We start from the raw sequence: 21,003 nt of genomic DNA, 5'->3' as shown, positions 1-21,003 counted from the left end.
CTGAAATGCATGTTCTCAGGCACCCTGAACGGCTGATTCAGTAGGTCTGAAATGGAATTCAGAAATATGTAATTTTTTTTTAAAAGCTCCCAGATGCTTCTGATGCAGAGCTAGGCTTGCTACCACTGGTAGAAGATTTCAAAAAAACTCGTCCTTTTCAATCAAAAAGTTTTGCCATCCGCAGTGCATTTTTGACAGGGATCAAGATATAAGAAACCCCACTGAATAAAAACAAAACCTCCTAAGAACAGAATTTCAACAAAATAGTTCACAATAATCATCATCACAGGAACAAAATATAGTTATCTTCAAATTTAAATTTATTAAGACATTCAGCTATGTCTGTCAGTCTACATCCAAATTTGCTACTAAAAATAAAAGTCACATCCCACATTAGGAATACTGAGTCTGAAAAACACATTTTGAGCCAAGCCTATTGTATAAATAAATGACTAGTTTCTTTTCATATCAAAATTCCCATAAAAAAATTACATTCCCCCCTCCCCAGTTCTACCTGTAGCCATGATGAATGTAAAAATTTAAATATGACACATCTTTGTCAAAGAAAAGGTGCAAAGTCTATTAACAGCTTTAAAAGTGGCATTTGCAGAGTGTGATCATACAGTTATGTACTCATTCCCAAGGTGCAAATATTGCCATAATTTAACACTGTTTTGATTCAGTTGCAAGAATTAAACATTACATAGGATTGAAAAGTACACTTAGGGCCTTAATCAGTGCCCTAAAGCCCTTCCCACTTTGGTCTCCCACACTAACGTGGACTCCAAAGTGTTCATCAGAGTTTTAGTTTCCTTCACACAGCCAACACAGTATACAATATATTAACAAAAGTTTCATATACATCAAAATATTGAAGACTCCATCATCAAGTTCAGGAGTCTCAGATTACATGAATGCACCCGCAAGGCCAAGTGCCCACCCACCCTCCCCTAAGCACATACCAAGTATGAGCGTGCTTCAATCTCTGAATACAATCACTGCGTTTACATCTTTGATTTCATTTCAGTGCTGTATAAAACTCAATCATCACCTGACTGAGTCCCAATTAACTGAGGGAAAAGGAGTGGAGAAAAGGGCTGATCACTACCCATACTTTGTGACAAGAATGATCCTGTCCCATAGAGAGGGAAATGTCAATTCCACTCTGCCTGTTTCTTCCCACGCTGTCCTTATGCTCTTCATCCTCCTTTCTTTAGCCCCTTTCCAACACTCAAATCTGATTTTATTTATTCCTTACAAATCAGGGGCAGTTTCTGAAGTTGTTGAGGTTAAATTTTCTTGGCAAACCTCTACAAAACATCACCATAGGATATATAAATACATTTTGATTAGCATACATTGCAAAATGTCTCCCACAATGTCAAAGGGATGAAAGCAGGTGGTCTCCACTGAGAGTACTTCCTGGATTAGCTCCCTGGAATGTCGAGTGTCCTGCCTAGTCACCACATACATTCATTCCGCAAATCTGAGCACAAATGGCATCGTGAGTTAACTCCTCCTCCGGAGGCTCAAAGCGTTACTCCTGCTTCTTTTCTTCTAGGCTGACCTCGACAGGACATGCTTCATCTTTTGCACTAGCAGGATGTTCCTTGGGTTCACAAGTCCCTTCCTGGCTCTCTGATCTTCTGGCAACGCACTCATTATTGTCCCTAGAACCTTCTTCCATCCCGGTTCCTGGAGGACGCTCTTGATCTGGGGGATCAGTACCTTCCTGAAGCACGACGTTCTGCTCAGCTCCAGCATGAGGTTGTGGAACCGGCTCAGTTCCTAACCCTGGAAGCTGGGAGGAGTTTTTGAGGTGGCAGTGGCACAGAGGGCAGGTCTCCTGAACATACAGCCATTTCTTGAGACAGCCTGCGTGGAAGAAATGACTACAAGGTGTGATCACAGCAGATTTCATGTCCTAAAAAGGGGGAAAACAAGATACCTCATAAATGTCTATCACGTAAAATCTTTGCTGCTACCCCCCAGAAGTTCTAGTTCCAACATTTATTTTCCACATATTCCCCAGAGAAAATCCGTTAACACAGATCTTAAAATAAAATTCATTTGTATAACGGGGCCATCAGAGACCCCTTTATATAAATAATGCAAGAACCACTGGCTAAGTAATTAAAAAAAAAGAAGTAAAAACCGAAAATGAGAAAGAAACAACCTTCTTAACTGAGTTCTGCCTTAGTATGAAACATGAGGTCACACAACTGTAGAGTATGATTCCTGGGTCTCCATCGGAATAGCAGGAGTATAATCAGAACCTCAGAAAATCTGATGAAGACAGGACTTTTTCCACAGTTATGCTTCAACACAGCTGAACAGATTATTCCAGGATGAGATTATTGACAAGGAGACAAAATCAGCCACAGAACACCAGGGTATTGGCAAGGAAGTGGCAATTTCATTAGGGACAATACATACCCAGTTTTCAAGACATGGTCTGTAGAAGCCAGTGTTTCTCAACTTGCGTCAGAATCACCCAGAGTGCTTGCTAATCTTGGGCCACCCCAGGCCTACTGAATTGGGATATCTGAAGATGGCATTAACAAATCTATAGTTATAGCAAGCCACCCATGTGACTTTTATGCACACTGAAGTTCCATAACCACTGTAATAAAAGTGGTATACTTTGTATTAATATTCCTTGCGTAATATATATTTGGGGAGGGAAGGCTGAGGACATGAAGTTTAAATTGCAAGAATATACATTTGGTGAATCGACCATTAATTCTGTTTAAAGTCCCAAAACAAGGAGTTGTGGCGATCACAGAAATTCCTTGCCAAGAACTGGTAACACCTGGGAGTCAACTTTTAAGCAGCAAGCCATCCAGGGAAAAGCAGCCAGCTGGGAAGGTAAGCCATTTGACTTTCATTTTCTGTGTGGTATCAGCAGGTAGTTCTAGCACCTCAAAAAAAGTGATGTGACAACAGGAAATACAAAAAGAGGACTCTTAAATCCCAGAGATGGAACATTTAGACATCGGGTACTGAGGCTGATGGGCCTGAATCTATCTTTGATGTGCTTTGTCTTGTGTACAAGGAGGCTACCAAGCATGAAGGAGCCAGAACTAAGACAACGACCATTTAACTTGGGAGGAACCTACATTACTCCTCAGTCCCCTCACATGCAAAAACAACCTGGAAAACATTATTTTGCCAGTACCCAAAAGTATGCTCTGATAACAATAAAAAAGTGGTAGTTGCATTTTACTCTTAGAAAAAATTCTTATTCTAGATAGTCTTAGACACACAAATACATACACACCCCATCTAAACTGTAAAGCAGCCTTGGAGAAAGAACATTCCCTCTATACTCATTGACACTATCTATAGTTTTATTCCACCAGCCCACACTCTTTAAGAGTGATTTTAAAGGAACAGTTTCTGCTGTTGTGCATAGTTTCTGTCCACACTTCCAACAGTACAGTTTAGCTGTAAAAGCTGCTACTCAACCACTCTATTGCACAAATGACTGGTGACTAAACTCTAGGCCAATTTGTTGTTGTTGTTATATTTCTAAGCTGATTTAAATAGTATCTTTCGATTTTTAATAACAGGCAATCATCAGCTATTCATGGCACATGTGCCAAAGATGCCAGGTAGGCCAAGTGCAATGGTACACCAATTGGTGGCCTCCACCATATCTCCCTGTCCCCCACTCCCAAACACAGAAGCTTGTACCCATCTCAGATATCCGTCAACCCACAGGTAAGCACATACCCTCTCCACCTACATTAAGTAAATGAACACTTCTTCCCCACCCGGGGAATACCAGAAGGAAAAAGAGTCAGAATCTTGGCACACCACTTTTCAGAAGTTGCTGACTCCTGATTGATAGGATATATTTGATAGTACATATACACGTGTGTGTAAGTAAGTATATTCAGGAGTAAATATAAAATACACCTGACCTGTTTTTCCTTTATTTATGGGTGAGCAATAATGTTGAAAATAACAATAAATTAGAACTCGAGGGACTAAATTAAAAACTTTTAATTTAGAAATAAAATGGCAATATTTTATCAGGTCTTTAATAATTTTGGAGGCCCATTTTTTTTACGCAGGAGATAATTCTGCCTGGAAATTTAACTTGAATTTCGTTAATGTGGTTATAAAGTCCCAAGGGATACATCATATGACCCACCCAAATGGATTCTTACTGTGTGAGTTACCTGATAGCAGATAGCACAAATATCATTGTGTTTCTCAAGCTGCTCTTTCGTAGCAACGGGTAATGATTTAATCTTATTCACGGCATCTCTGCGGAGAAGGAAGCTCTTCCACCCCAGCTGGGCCCGAAGCCACACATTATAATAGGAATGGATGAAGATGATCATTGAACCCATTACTGTCCATTCTCCAAAGATGGTCTCTGAGACGCCATAGGCCACTACACAGAGGGCCACAAGAAACTCCAGCAGGCGGTAAGTGCCATTCACATAGTAGATGACATCATCCATGTTTTCCACTGGTTCTTTTCTGAATTCTTCAACCATAAACAGGACATAAATAAAAAGTGTTCCCAGAACCTGCAAAAAAAAAAAAAGAAGTATGTCTATTAAAACAGAATATGATCATTGAGAAAGGTTTTTCATAGACTTCAAAAATAGAAACACGTTCCTAATACTTTTAGGATGCCATATTTAGTGTCTAAAGACAGTTGTGTAATTAAAATGTGGGTGATCTCAGTGACCTAGGTATTAGATACCAAAAAGCCATATACCTTGAGACATAACTTTCCTAAAATGAGTGTGATTAGTAATCAGTTTTCTCTGACTCATCCCTTCCCCTTAATCCCCAGGTCACCAAAACCCATCAAAATTCTATCTAAATTTTCCTAATCCTGTAGTCATGCCTGTTCCTCAACTTTCAAAGAACCTTTACTTCTACAAGAAACAATGAATACATTTTTACTGCCAGTGCTATAATTTCTTTTACTTCTTACTGATCAGGCAGCAAAAATCCACCTTCAAGTTACAATATCATTACCAATACATTATCAATACAAGTTATCATTTCCAGGGCGATATTGTGTCTATGTATGTGTGTATATAAGTATATATCATGTCTGTGTGTATAATACACACAGACGTCATATATTTATATACATCATGAAACTATGGATATTTTTGAGTGGATATTTACTAAAAAAATGTGCTCCAAATAAGCTCTAAAATCTTTTAATATTTTATAGTTACTTAGAAATTTGAGATTTATATGATAGCTCTGTATTATACCATTTTGAAAAAGAGAAATTACAAAGTTTAATTACCTTGATTAAAAAAAATACAGTGACAAAAACAGGTCTAGTATTTTAATAACCTACCTTCTAACTCCTATGTTCAAATAAATGTAATGTATTTCATTAAAGAGAGTGGGAAGTAATCAACAAAACAGACCACTTATAATCATTAATCCTGAAAAAGTTTAATTCCTTTTCCAGAAGGAAAAATAAGAATCAGTTATTAAATAAATTTAATTAATCCTAGGCTTACCTGAAGAGAGGTGAGAATGCTGCTAGAAATAATGATAAGAAGCCAAAAATCCATGTGGAAAAACTGGCAAATCATGTAAGCCATATAAGCAGGGAACACCAGTAAAAATAAACAGAGGCTCACAGCACGGAAGTGTTTCCATAAACTCCTAAAGAAAGAAAAGTATTCTTTTAAAGTGCCTGTCATCTAGTAGCACAACAATCACATTAACAACTAACAGGTCTTGTGCCACGCTTACATTTCACCACTACCGTCCTGAGCACCCTTCCCCATGCCAGTCACTCGACTAGATTTCAGGGCTTGGCATTTCAAAGCCACCTTACTCATTCCTTTTCTTTTAGTCTCCACACTCAGTCACTTCCAAGTATCATCAATTCTTTTTTCTCAATTTGCTTTCAGTTTCATTCCCACTCCTAGCGATTCAAAGCAATTTCATGCTTTTGTAGCATTAAACCTTAATAATTTTAACAGTAATTTGTGGTCTTAAGTTATATGACATCCTCTCCCCACCTGCTCCATCCTGTGATGAAAATCTCTGCCGCTGTGAGTATAGTGTTACTAAAAGGAATGGCTCTCAATGAGCAGGTATATTAATCCTCACAACTGTTGAGGTTAGGGTAAAAAACTATGAACCACTGGGTCTTAAGACCTACTAGCTGGTCTTCCTCCCTCTAGCCCTGGATCTATGCTGGACACCGCCAGCCAGATCAATCTTCCTAAAGCTTTACTAGCGTAATATTGCCAACACCTTCTCTACACATCCTAACCTGGCAGTTGAGGTCCCCTACTCCCAATTTTTCAGTCTAAACTTGTCAACACTCGTTCCTCACTATAAGCAAAGATGGTTAACTAACTGTCCTCCCAGAAAAACACAAGCACTCTTACATCCCACCAGATATGCCTCCATCCCACTCTCTTTTTCTAAACCCTTTAGGCTAGATCAAGCTAAACAAATATGTTTATACAGGTAATGTAAATCCTTTCTCCAGGAATCACCTACCCTCTCAGAATTCTTAACACCTGTACCAACCAATAAATACACTGAATTGTAGTACTGCTTCAATTACATAGATATTTATACATAATATATATTTTATATATTATAGATCATATATATCTAAACATTATTTATATTTTTCTTTTGTTTATCTAAAATATTTATATATGTATATACATATATGTACACACACATAAAAAAGTCTTATTGCCCAAATTCAAACTCCTTGAAAAAAGGACAATTACTCCTCCTTCTTACAGCCCAGATCCTAAGCACAAAGGCTTGTTTGAAGTAAGAGACAAATAAAACTTGAAAATTTGATATTTTTCAAATTATTTTCCATCTATTACTACCTTTTCTTACCTACCCTTTTATCCACCCAAATGCAAAGCCCTCTGATGTAAGCAGGACAAAAGATATCATGGTTATTTCACAGGCGAATAGTTACAAGTCTAACTTTATGCTTTTAAGACACTCAATAATCAAGAGATTTCTTAGACTTAGATTTCCGTTTCTGATTCCACTTGAACCCCACTTGTCAACAGTGGAATACACACACAGGAGAAGCCCCTTAGTTATGGCAAAAGGAGAAGGAACATAATTTTTTTTTTATTTATGTCTTCATACACTGTAATATTCTAATAGATCATTCCTTAAACACACCCCAATTTAAGAAAGACTGTATACCAACTTCTGAAAGATAAATATACAAAAACCTTCCCCAACAAGGGCTTTCAGCAGAAGTTTGAAAAATCTTTTTGTACAACATAAAAAAAAAGGTGTGATTTCCACCCCCGACAAGTTTACTTACAGAACTATTGACTTTATATATCCAATTTATAAGCAAACAGATGATAGAGGATCTTATTATCTCCCACAAGGGACTTGAAAAAAAAAAAATACTAGATACTTTTATTTCCTGGGTAAACAAAAGTCAAAGATGGAGTAATTTTTTAACATTATGATCACAAATCTACAAAGAAATCAGCATGAGCCCAAAACAGCTTTCCCCTCTCTTAAAAACAAAACTCAAACACAATCTAAGTAAAGTGAACATCAAGAGTTGAAATTATTATTTAATGGTTTCCTATAAAATATGAATACAGATTACTTAAAACCATTATGAAGAAATGTGGATTTCAACCAAAATAGTTTAAAACTCATGGCTGCAACAAAATCAAGCTATTTTAATTAAATATCAGCATCTGTGATATGTTCTCAAATTCATGCAAGGCGTTTCAAGGAGACAAAAAAGTAGCAGAAATCATCTTTCTTACCTTTAACTATTATATGAGTAGGAGGAAAAATAACCACACACAAAGTATAATGGTATACTGTGTGTGACCATCTATAATTAGTAACTCAGAAAAGAGAGTGAATTATTATGACGGTAAAAATTAAAGCTAGGTACTTTGGAAAGCGTTTTATGTCTTTTCTTGTCAAACATTTCTATTATCAGAAGTTAAAGGACAAACATAAACCTGTCAATAGCTCTGCTTTGAGATTCAAACACAAGCAATTTTTTAAAAGAAAGGCAGGCAGGAAGGAATTACTGTTAACAGTAGTTATGTTAGATGATAAATTATAAATCATTTTATTTAATAAGGTGACTTACCTCAAAACTTTAATATATTTTTCAAAATCAAGTTAGCTATGATCCATTTATATAAAGTACGTATATATTTACACACATACACAGAAAAGTATATACAACAGTATGCCAAGAGTTTTAAATTTATGTCTAATTTCTGTATTACATACACCCATATATACATATATATCCTTATTTAAGCAGTTAATAGTCAATAAAAATTTAATTTAAAATTAAAATTAAAAATAAAAAGAATAGTGGAAAACGACACTGAAATATTGTTCCTTTTGTCGGCTAAGCACTATAAAGTAAAAAAAATTTTTTTACATTCACCCCAACCTGTTTCTTAAAAAGTTTGTCATTTGAAAAACCTGCTATATAATTTGAATAAGTAGACTACAGTCCTAAAATTCCTTGCTAAATAAAGCATTAAAACTTATTGATAAAAGTAACAATTATCTCTATGACAAAAACTATCTGAGATGTCTTTTTAGGTTAAACACTGGAAATTACCTCTAGTCCAAGCAACTCCAAAGACATATGAGGATTTTCCCCCTAACAATTATTTCCTTAATGACAGAGAGAAGCAGTATTTCATGCACTATGAATATCTCTTAGTTGTTCCTCTAATTTGAGAATTAAGATATCTTCATTTCCTTTTTTAATCCCCAGTACACTGAATTGAATTAATCATAATTCTTGTTTCAGGACACACTATCGTCGTTGATCTGTACACGTCCCTCTTTTTATTTAGTTAGTAATGTACTAACTTGCTATTGTAAATAACCTAACAAGCATTCATGAATCCATTTCCCCAAACAGAAGCGAGGGCCTGGACAATAACCCACATCTAACCACATGGCAGGCCTGCCTAGTCCATGTCTTGCCTCCCACCCAGGGAAACCATTATCTTGAATCCCATGTTCTTCAATGTCTTGCTTGTTTTTCTTTTTATAGTTTTGTTTAATCTACATGTATTCCTGAAGCGCATATTTTATAATTTTGTTTTTAACATAAAAATAACATTCTATATTATCATCTTTCTGGATTTACTTTTTTACTTTATATCGCTATGAATCAATCATACTGTTTTATGTGTCACTATATTTTTAACATTCCACTGTGACTATTATCACATTTATCATCCACTTTCTTGTTTGGCATTATAGGTTGTTCCCAGGTTTTTGCTATTGTGAATTGTGCTATGCCCCTACTAAACATATGTAAGAATGTCTTAGGTATATACATAGGAGGAGATAACACCAAACCATTTTCCAAAGTGATTACACCAATTCACATGACCACTAGAAACCTGGGATACCCTGTGATCTATCTCTCCTTCTACCCTAGGTATTAGCTGACTTTCTTTCCTCTCCCTTTCTTCCTTCCTTTCTATTTATTTATTCACTGACAATCCCACAGGTTTAAAACAGTATCTCATTCTAATGCATTTTATCCATTTCTCTCACTGATTTGAGCTGTTTATATATTCTTGATACTAATTCTTGGGCAAGTGTGAATACTATGAATATCTTCTCCCAGTTTGTAATAATCATTTCTAATTTATTTAAGTTATCTGTAGGTTTAAAAATGTAATTAATTTTAATAGTTAGATTTATCACTCTTTTCTTTCATAATCAGTCATTCTTAGTCTGTCTTTCACAGCCAGTTCTATCAGTTTAAGAAATTTTTTCCTACTTGAAGGTCCAAAAAAACCAACTTACGTAGAGTTTTAATTTTTTGGTTTTGACATTTAAGTCTTCTAAACACTCTGGAGTTGATTCTTTTGTTTATGGTTTGAGATAGGAATCCAATTCCATCCTTTTCCAAATAGAAACCATTTTTTTCAAGCTACATTACCAAAGAGTACCACCTGTCCTCACTCATCTGACATGCCACTTCTGTCATAAACCAAAGTTCCACACATATATGCATCTGTTTGGGGGCTCTCTGTTCCACTGGTGAACTTCTCTAAACTTGAGCCAATATTACAAAAAGCTTCATAATATCTCCTGAGTGAAATAAAACTTTATTTTTCTCAAATTTTCTGTCTGATTTCAATATAGGGATTATCCTGGCCTCACAGAATGAGCTGGGGGGTATTCTTTCTATTGTCTGGAAATGTTTGTTTAAAACAAGGATAATCTGTTCCTTCAAAGTTTGACAGAACTGGCCTGTAATGCCATCTAGGCCAAGACGTTCACAATTTGCTTCCATTTCTTTACAAGTTATAGAACTACCCAAGCTTTTTAATTCTTCCTGAGTCAGTTCTAGTAAATTATATTTTTCTCATAACTTTTCCATTTCATTTGTTTTGAAAAGTACTGGCATATAGCTGTTGCTAGTATTCTCTTATTACCATGGGCAATGGTAAGAGAGAAGTAAGAACAGAACCCTAACAGTTCATTCCTATTTTATCCTTTCACAGCCAAAAACCTCTCGTCTCAGGCTAATGCTGCTGTGGACATCAGTAATAACACTGACACCAATTCAAAACAACGACCCCATACCCACACACAGGCCTTCTCAGTTTTGCTCCTTTCACTCTAAACTTCCTCTGCATTTGATCTTGGAGGAAGAAGCCAGTAATGAGGCTAGTTTAGCATCCTGGAAGGATCCAGAACTCTATTTCTGATTCTTATGGCAGTGGAATTACATTTTTTTTCCTTTCTCTTTTCCAAAATTTCTATAGTATTACATTAGTCTGATTAATATATGCTAAATTAATCAGTATAATTAATAATACTAAAGGATACTGCCAGAGATGACAAAATAGTAATTGTATTTAGGTCAAAAACAACCCAATTTAAGTGACTATTTAACTGAGTTCATCACTGATTTAACATCTTAAATGCTTCTATTGAGAAACTTTAAACCTCAAAACCAAATCTCAAATAACTATAATTAATTACAATGATTAAGACTATCCGAAACATATCCAGGAGCTTTGAGCTTATTTAAATTGATTCTTTAAGCCATTCTACCATTTGAGAAAAATTTCAGAATGTTTGGCAATGTGGGATATGGGGATAGAAAGATACATAGGATGAACTATAATCAAAATGCTAATATTGAATGTTTTAAAACTCTGCTGTCAAAATTCTATCTCCCAAAAGACTGCCTGCTCCCTTACTCATAAAACACTACCAAGGCAGTAATAAATTCAGGTATTTTGATAATCAATAATCAGAGTGTTAGACAGATGCTGGAAAAAAATAGTGGCACTGAATTCTAAGCAATTCTTTATAGAATGTCCTTGTATAAACTACAATAAGCCAAAAGAGTATCTTAAAGAGCTAAATACTTTAACTTTTATTCCTTAAGAAAATTTCTGTAATATTAAGAAACATGACTCCAGCTATTAAATTCATCTGGTCCCATAAGGTGCGAGGAATCCCCAATTATAACCTCAGTAGGTTGCAATTGTCTAAAAAGGCCATCAGGGGCCGGCCCCGTGGCTTAGTGGTTAAGTGCACGCGCTCCGCTGCTGGCGGCCCGGGTTTGGATCCCGGGCGCGCACCGACGCACTGCTTCTCCGGCCATGCTGAGGCCGTGTCCCACATACAGCAACTAGAAGGATGTGCAACTATGACATACAACTATCTACTGGGGCTTTGGAAAAATAAATAAATAAATAAAATTATTAATAAATAAATAAATAAATAAAAAGGCCATCAGATGACGCTATTATCCATAAATGCCTAGCTTTAGGATTGCCCGACAGCCTTATTTTTCTCTCCTTTATTTGCATTTCTCTCAATGCTTTCTCTCCTTTAGCATTACACAGAATAAAATTATACAGTATTTGCTATATTTACTGGTCTAAATTTTATGCTCTACGTTCTTAATTTTAAAACTGGAAAAATATAAGAAGTATTAAATTTCTCTGAAGAAGAAAAAGTTGATTTGTAATTACATAGTCTTTGATGTGACTTTTAACTATAAGAATCGAGAGAAAAATACAGAAAAGAAACATACAGAAAAAATAAAAACGTAAACTTGTTAACTTAAGCTAATACCAATTATTCATCCATTTTCTATCACTAAACATTATCTAAATCTTCAGACAACAAACTCATGTAAAGAATATTACAAAAATTTCTTTTAGAAAGTTTCTTACTTGTCTCTAGATGCTCCCAGCGCCAAAACAATAGGATCTGCAATCTCTAACATAGACTGTAGGATAGACGCTACAACAATGAAAAGGATAATACTGAGCAGGAATGCCCGGTGAACCACCTGTAGCTCTATCAGACCAGTCTGCACTGCCAGGATTAAGAGCGTAACTCCTTCTGTCATGCCCCTAAAAAAAACACATTTTCAGAAAACCAAACAATAATCACAATCTTACATAATTTCGAGAGAAAATAATCCAAAGGTTCAGACTGTTGTTACCTATTCCGACTTAAGACAAAAAACCTGATCAGAATATTAACTTATAACATCAACGTAATATAGTCATAATATATCACTACATGTGCAAAACATAATAGCTATTATTTTAGCATATAATGAGGAAGAAAAAAAGCAACTTCTAGGATAAATAAATGAAAGTGTTCTTTTTGCTAATGAGCCAGATATCTCTAACCATTCTCAGATATCTACTGAATTATACATATTTACATCATAAGCAATATCCTGATTATAAAAGATAAAATCATAGGTAAATGTCTTCATAATCTTGGAGTAGGCGAGGTTTCTTTAAGCATTAAGAACCAGAAGACATAAATACAAGTACCTTTTTGAAATTCAATTTCCATATGGAAAATATATTATATACAAAGTCCTAAGACCTTTTATCCTATTGACTCAATTTAGAAAGAACTTTCATAAATAAATGAGAAATGAGCAAAGGATAGGTACAATCTTCAAAACCACACATTAGCAAGTATTTCAAAGTGTGATGACCCAAGTACGGACAAGGAATGTGAGAAAAAACGGGCAGACTAATGTTAGGATATAACCAGATAAAACCTTTCTGGAGAGAAATTTGCTAATAAATTTAAAATATACATACCTTCAACTCAATGATCTTACTGGTAATAATTTACCTATGGATGTACTACAAAAATTAAGATATATGTATAAGAGAAAATATAGTGAATAATGGAATATGTTATGTGACATCAGCAAAATCCAGGCTCTGGTGTCTTCAACAAATAAAATAAAAGGGAAAAAATACAGAGATAGCCAGGACCTAAATAATAAAGAGACTTAAGAGACACATCAACTCATAGTAATATGGGCCTTATTTGGATCTTGAGTTGAACAAAAAAATGTTTAAAAAAATTTAGATAGGGAAATCTGAACACCAACTGGGTATCTGATGTCAAGGAATTCTATTAGGAATGAACATTCTATTGTAGTTATGTTTTTTCAAAAGATTTATAGACAGAAATATTTATGAGTAAAATGATATTATATCTGGGATTTGCTCCAAACAAATGCCGCCAGCAGGTTATGGAGGAGGGGACCGGGTGGGTAGAGTTGATAAGGGCATACAAGACACGACACTGGTCATATCATTGGAGATGGGTGACAGGTACATAAGGGTTCATTTTATTATTCTCTCAATTTTGTTGGTTTGAAATTTTCCTAACTAAGGGTGTAAAAAAACAGAGAGATGTACAAAGTTACTCATAGCAGCATTATTTTTTAATAGCAAAAAAACAAAGAGAGACATCCATATTTTGAAATACTATCCTTTCATCAAAGAGAATGATGCATTTGTGTTGATAAACAACAAAACAAAAACTATCTAAAACATATTAAGTGAAAAATAAAGCGCAGAACAGTGTGTACAGTATGTGGAAATGAACCAAAAATATATATATATGCACATTTCCCTATAAGAAATTTTAAAATAACTATCTATAGCTGTACCTTTGGGGAGAGGAAATGCGAAGAAGGGGAGGAAGTTGTCACTTTCCATTTTGTACTTTTTGAATGTTATGAATTTTGTGAACTTATACATGAATTATTTTTCTCTCTTGTCCTCCCCACTTTTTTTCCATTATAAAAGTGTTAGCTGGGACTGGCAGGAAGATTATAGTGCATAGGTTTTTTTATGAAAGAATAGAAAAAAACCTAACATACACACACACACAACTTTCCCCTGATTTCCAAAGTATACACCATCTACTAACTCTGAAACATTCCATAAAGATTTAAAGACTTTAAGAAGAGGTTATATAAACTTATAGAAATGAAACCATTAAATTCCTATATTAAGATAACAGAAATTATGACAAGTTCTAGAAATAGGGTTTCCCAATACCTGATCTTAGTGACTTAGTAACAACTAGATTAACTACTCTGTATTCTCATTAATGTGTCCTTTCCTTTGAAACTTCAATCAGTATCAAAATTATGTTGAAAAATAAAAAAAAAAATTTTAAGAAAGCATCGAATATAGAAATCCGATTTTAACAGGGCTACACAAACTGCAAATGGGAAAAGGGAAACTACCAAGAACTTCTTAAATAAATCTAGGAAAGTGTCCTATATGCATTGTTATGTATATACAATAAAAAATCTCTCTCTTATACTTGGGAATTTAGTTATTTTTCATAGTATTTTAATCCAAATGTTGCAACCATTCCAAAAAAAAAACCTCCTCAAAATTCCATTTCTTCTAATATTCATCAACAAAGAAATTCATCATTACTTCTTCAAGTTACATAGAAGATTTAAATTTCTAGAGATATTCAGAGTAAAGAACTTACCGATTCATGGCAGGATCATTCATGAAAGCTCGATAACCCTGCAAGTAGAACTTGCAGAGGGTCAGAACACCCAAGGCAACAAAAGAAACCGTGAAGACCAAACCCAAAAGAGAATAAGGAGTACTGCAGCATTCAGCAATACTAGAAAAAAGGAAGGAAATATGGACAGATAAAAACACCTATCTGGAATAAAAACATCTTACAAGCCTTGAAGTAACCAACCAAGCTTGATCTGATCCTCATTAACTAAAACACCTCAAATCAAAATTTTAGATGAAATCTAACCATTGTGTTAATAATTTAAACCCATTCTTATTTTTATATTATCCTAACCTATATTCTTCTCTCTCTCAGACAAATATTCAGTCCACAGCACCCTATCTGAAACAAAGTCTTCTTTATTTTTATATACCTATCATCTCCTTCAAATGCAGTAAAACTCTTAGGGCTTAAATCTTGTTCAAACCTTAAGAAACATTAACATGCTGATAATATTTAAAAGGAACTTGTATAGTTGCCCATTGTTTCTTCTGAAAAATGTTGGCTGTTCAAATTTTTCAGACTGTACTGCTGATGTGGTTACTTGTACAAACTCTTTATTTGACCCAACTGCTATCGGGCAGGCCCTATGTTGACTTTGCAGCCCCCAACTCCTCTCACTACAACAGTATCTTCCATACAATTGGTGCTTTGAAATTTAATTTAGATTTAGATAAATGCATTTTTTTCTGGGCTATTTCAAAAGCATGTCTAAGAATACAGCCCAAGACAATTTAAAAATAATTTTAATATTAATTTTTAACATAAAAGTTTGCTATGAATATCTAAGGAGAACTGGAAGACCTTACGCTAAAGCTTAGAAATACTTCCATATTTTATGGAAATACATTCAATACTTTCATTGAACATATTAGATATTAACTTATCAATAAGTATTTTGCAAACATATGTAATATTATGTACTAATAATTTGGATTTTAACATGTACACAACATCTAAAAATATTCAAAGCACTTTAAGTTTTAGAATTTCAGTGAAGAATTTCATTTGTATGGATGAGGAATTCCTTTAGGCAAATCAATACCTGTCCTTTACTATGTAGCTCCATGCTTCTGCTACATGCTTATCCTACCTACACCATTGCTTATAAGATTTTATGTGAAAACATCTATTTTATGTAGATCAATGTACATTATGATGAGAAGAAATATCTCTTAGGAGCCAAAATATCTACCAATCATGGTGGTTGACAGCTAAAATAAATAATTCTATACAAATCTAATTTCTGAAATGATTGACATTTTTCTCAGAGAAATCATTATATAACATGTTTAAACAAACTGTCTAGTAATTAAAAAATATGAGAATCATGGTTTAAAATATTAAAAACTACTTCATTCTCACTGAAAAGTCTGAAAATTTTATTGAAGGCCCATATTATTTTTCTATTCTTGTCTCCATATTTAGAGAAATCTTCTACACTCAGACAGTATGATTTAATTACATTTTCAAGAGGAGCACATTCTTTTTCTCTTACTTTAGAAAAGAATGTGGTGTTATTTTTCAAAAGAAAACATACTAAAGAAAACAAAATGTTTCAACGTAGCTTTGGGGAAGTGAGAGAGCTTGGGAAATTTATAAAACCTTTCTTCCCCTCTGTCTTCAGTGAGACATTTTATTGATTTTAGCTTCTATTTTTTAGCTGCAAAAAAACTTCCTTTTTGTTTTTCAGTTTGTGTTTTTGTTGGTTTGTTTAGTCAGGGTAACTTGCAATCCTTCTTTTTGTACATAAGTTGTTCTTTGGCAAGGCAGCACACAAAGGCAAGGCAGCACACAAATATAACTTGGTGCACAAGAGCTCAAGAAGGACAAAGAATGACACTTACAGGGATAAAAACTAACAAAAAGAACCATACGGGAACTTCTCTATTAAAAACCAAATTAAAACTTTTTTTTTTTTTTTTTGTGAGGAAGATCAGCCCTGTGCTAACATCTGCCAATCCTCCTCTTTTTTTGCTGAGATAGACTGGCCCTGGGCTAACCTCCGTGCCCATCTTCCTCCACTTCACATGGGACGCCACCACAGCATGGCTTGCCAAGCAGTGCTTCGGTGCGCACCTGGGATCCAAAGAGGCGACCCCCGGGCCGCTGCAGCAGAGCACGCGCACTTAACTGCTTGTGCCACCGGGCCAGCCCCAAAACATTCTTATTTTGAGAAGGGGCAATCTATCTTATGTAAGAAAAAGGAATAGAGAGAAAAATTATTTTGTTAAGATATCTAAACCTCATCTAAAATCTATTATTTTCTTACTTTGTAAATAAGTCCAAATTCATTCACAGCTTTACTGATTTGTTAAGCCTATTACACTATGCTATACTTCATTTGATTGTGCTTTACAATCGATAACGATCTGGTTTAAAACACCACCAATCCCAGTCCCACACTAAGGTTATTATCCTAACCACATGACTGTATTTCTCTTTCTCTTTAAATTCAGTTACTTTTAGAGCATTTTAAAATTCTGCATAAAACCTCCATAATATTTACATAAAAACAAATAGTGAAACAATAATGAATTGGCCATGAAAATGTATTTGATATCAATTTATTGCATGTTTATAGAAGCTATTTATCAAGTGTTATATTCAAAAAGTACAAAATATGACTCACCAATAAGTTTATTTTACTTATTTGTTAAAATAGGTATCACCTCACAATATTTTTATTGATATTTAACTTTGTGTAACGTTTTCAATCTTAACAAATGCCATATTCCTTAAGGACAGTAAACCGGTCTTCAACTTCTCATTCCCTGCACCACTTAGTGCACAGTGCTCTAGCATTCTGGATGGCTGAGAAACAATGGCTCTATTAACTAACGCTCAAAATTTGTATCTGCCTCTATTTACTTTCCAGAACATTCTTGCCTTTTAAAGTGACAACAAGCCAAGGAACGAAGATGTATACCCATGCACTAGATTCTTCCACTCAGAGCGGAAAAATGACAAATGTGGATCTAACATAAGCTCACAACAAAGACATGAAGTAGAAAAAGGACTCTAATAACTTAAGATATTTTTTTTAAAACTAAACCTTAAAAACCAAGTCTTAAAATTGCTTTGGGTTAAATAGTAAAGTACTATGATATACTCATTTCACCAGTTATTTGACTCTATCTCAATAATGAAGCAAAACATTAAAAATAACAAGGCACAGTGAAAGTGTGTAGGTAACAGGGTCTGAACTCAGATGGGCTTTGAGTGTCAGTGCTGCTTCTTTTAGCAGCGTTACCAGGGGCAAGTTAGTCTTGGTGCAGTTTCCTCAGCTATAAAATGGTACTGATAACAAAGGCATCTATCCCTCAGGGCTGCTGTAAAGATTAAGTACGAGGAAAAGTGTTTTGTAGTGTGGCTGGCCCATATTAAATACTCAATAAATCATACTTATTTTTTGTAACATATTTTTATTTTATTGACCCAACAACTTAACTTGAAATTGAAAAAATATTTTACAATTTGCTATATATCTTTCCACAACTCATTTGCTGCACTTTGATCCTTAGTGCAGCCAAATACACCATCTCTATTATATTAGCACCTCCCTGCACTGCCAGACCTAGGCATCCACTGAATGAAAATCCCATCCTAATTAAATATGAAGTACTATAACATGACGGATAAAAGTTAATTTGTAAAACTTACTATTCCCAGATCAGTTTTCTCTTCCTAAGGTTATATATAGATCATATGCTCTTATTATTTACCTTGTCAGGAAAAGGAAAAGAAGCCTCTCACGTGAGGCAGGCTGATCTCGAGTACTGAAATAGGAGTAAATCTGAAGAGCAAACAAGACGAGCCAGAAAACCATGAAAAGTACAGGGACTACCAGTTGATTCCACAGGGACATTCCCAAGGCTAGAAGGCCATACACTTCCACTACCTGAATAAGAAAATAAGATAGAAAGACATCTTATATCATTTCAATAGACACTTTTAAACACACAAGAATTTACAGTACTAAAAGAGAAAAATTAAATAGATTTTCTTCTATTGCAAGAGTGTTTCACCTAAATTCCATTAAAGTTAGCTCCATATATAACAGTTAGTAAATAGCATGTTTTTTAAAATCTACTGATTTTGCATTATTATTAACACCTGATACACACTCATCAAATAACAGAATACTGCCCTAATAGTTCAGGGATAATGTCAAAATAAAGTCACATTCAGAATAAAACTAGTCAAAGGCAGTTTGAGGAGACTTGGTAAACTTCCTCATATCTAACCAAAGTGATCAGAACTAGCATGAATGATGCAATACTGCTTAAGGGACTAGGAAAAAGGGAAATATAATAGGAAGACTTTTCCAAGGTTTATTCAGCAATGTCATAGATGAGCAATAGTTTGATGGAAGACAGAATAATCACTGGAGAAATTTACTCTATTGTGGAGCAAAGATAGTTAGCAAGTCTTTTCCCCCAAAGCAAATCAATTCCCCTTGCTCCTACCGTGTATTTAGCAAGCAACATTTCTCAATTGATTTGGTTTGCCAAGTGCATTAACACCAGGAAAAAAGGTACACCTAAAAAAAGTTTATTAATCTACTGTAAGTCAATAAATTAGTTTTCTAGTTTCTAAAACAGTCTCTTACGAGATTAATTAGGAGGAATCAGTTCTCATTATCTTATTTAGCCTGAGAGCATAAATGTAACCAAGTTTCTGGAGTTACTAAGCCAGGGATGAGACTGTGGTAACAAAACAGAGTTCCGCCAGGCAGGCTAAAAACTCTCACCTAAGCTGCCAACTGGTCTTGCTGGACCTCTCAATGTGATACCAGAATGTTTCAATAAACTATAAAGATGTTAAATTAAAATACATTGACTTACAAGTTGTTCTGGTTTCTAATTAATATCTATCCCTAGGTAGATAAAGATCTTTAAGTATTAAGTTAAAATACACTGACTTGCAGGTTATTCTAAATTTAAATTTTTTTCATCTGTAAATCAAATGCTTTTGCTAACATCTAGTCAAGATTAACCTCTAATTTTCCCCAACTAGAAAATATTGAAAGAAAAAGGAAACTTCCCAACTAGCTGCAAAATTATTATTAGCAGCAAACTAATCATTGAGAGGTAGAGAGTACTTTTGCTCCTTTCCTCAAGATGACGACCACTAAAACACCTGACACTTTCCATTTCTTGCCTATCCAACTCTTTCCAGGTCATGAATTTCATAACCTACAATTTATTTTCAACTATAACACCTAGTGATGCACGAACCTATGGCAACCAAGAGGGTAAATATGACATTGAAAAATGGAGGCTTTGTCCTTAACGGTGATTAATTAAACGGTATCCAATTAATATTTACTGAATATCTACTGTTTCTTACAAACCAGGACAGCTCCACAGACTGAATTCAAAGACATACATATCTTACATTAAAATTGTCATTCTTACTCTGAAGACAACCACAACCCTTCCCCATGAAGCAGCTCTTCATTGAGAGTGGGAAAATAACTTCCTCTTCTTTGGAAGACCTACTTTCAGGAAAATCGCCCAAGTTAATTGTTATGTAAGATGAAGAAAGAAGGCAGAAGTAGGCCAAGGCCAAGAGCTTAGGGAAATTTTTCTGGGAAATCTGCCCCTTGGGCCACAACAGCAGCAAAAACCCTCTTCACTTAGTAGTATCCGTTTGGTCAACCTGAGAGCTTCCTGCACCTTAACGGCACGTACACAGTCAAGAGGTGGAAGAGGATGCGCATGTTGACGCTCTCTTTATGTACCAATGTCAGTTTTAAGATCTGTCTTACATGCTAAAACTTACTGAAACTTATCAATTACATCAAGTAGAAATATTTATCTCCTCGATATCTGTTGTTTGTGTCTGGGAATAATCTGTTTTAGAGCAAAGGCTGAAAAAAGTAGGAGAGACAGAAGTACGTTATGTTGGCAAAACCAGTTCAAGCACTACATCTAAACGAAATTCATCATATTATAGCCCACAACTGTTTAACTTCTCAATTTAAATAAATTAGGCAAACATAGAGAAAAAACTAGTCACAGTAGGACTATAATCAGGAAAAAACCAGGACTGGATCTCTAGGTATTCAATTCTGTATTATTTTTGCCTTCGTTATAACAGTTAACACATACTGAATGAACATCGTCTGCCTGGCGC

The 21,003-nt window shown here is 34.8% G+C and overlaps 1 protein-coding gene across 3 annotated transcripts in view; it reads right to left on the bottom strand.

The window, feature by feature from the left end:
* Nucleotides 1–302: 302 nt before the first annotated feature.
* RNF145 (ring finger protein 145) overlaps nt 303–21,003 on the bottom strand; it is a 52,868-nt gene continuing 32,167 nt past the window's right edge. For all 3 annotated transcript variants that reach the window (XM_087429485.1, XM_087429484.1, XM_004428579.2), the window contains 6 exons: nt 18,588–18,763; nt 14,824–14,964; nt 12,219–12,401; nt 5,511–5,658; nt 4,188–4,544; nt 303–1,924 (listed from right to left, as the gene is read on the bottom strand). In XM_087429485.1, coding sequence (XP_087285611.1) covers nt 1,538–1,924; nt 4,188–4,544; nt 5,511–5,658; nt 12,219–12,401; nt 14,824–14,964; nt 18,588–18,763 — 1,392 coding nt within the window. In that variant the 3' untranslated portion in view covers nt 303–1,537. The remainder of the gene's footprint in view (nt 1,925–4,187; nt 4,545–5,510; nt 5,659–12,218; nt 12,402–14,823; nt 14,965–18,587; nt 18,764–21,003) is intronic.

This window comes from Ceratotherium simum, chromosome 4 (assembly GCF_057802395.1).
Source record: "Ceratotherium simum simum isolate JZ-2026a chromosome 4, ASM5780239v1, whole genome shotgun sequence".
NCBI classification, from domain to species: domain Eukaryota; kingdom Metazoa; phylum Chordata; class Mammalia; order Perissodactyla; family Rhinocerotidae; genus Ceratotherium; species Ceratotherium simum.
The sequence above is the reverse complement of the archived record's forward strand: the minus strand, read 5'-3'. Positions and strand labels throughout refer to the sequence as shown.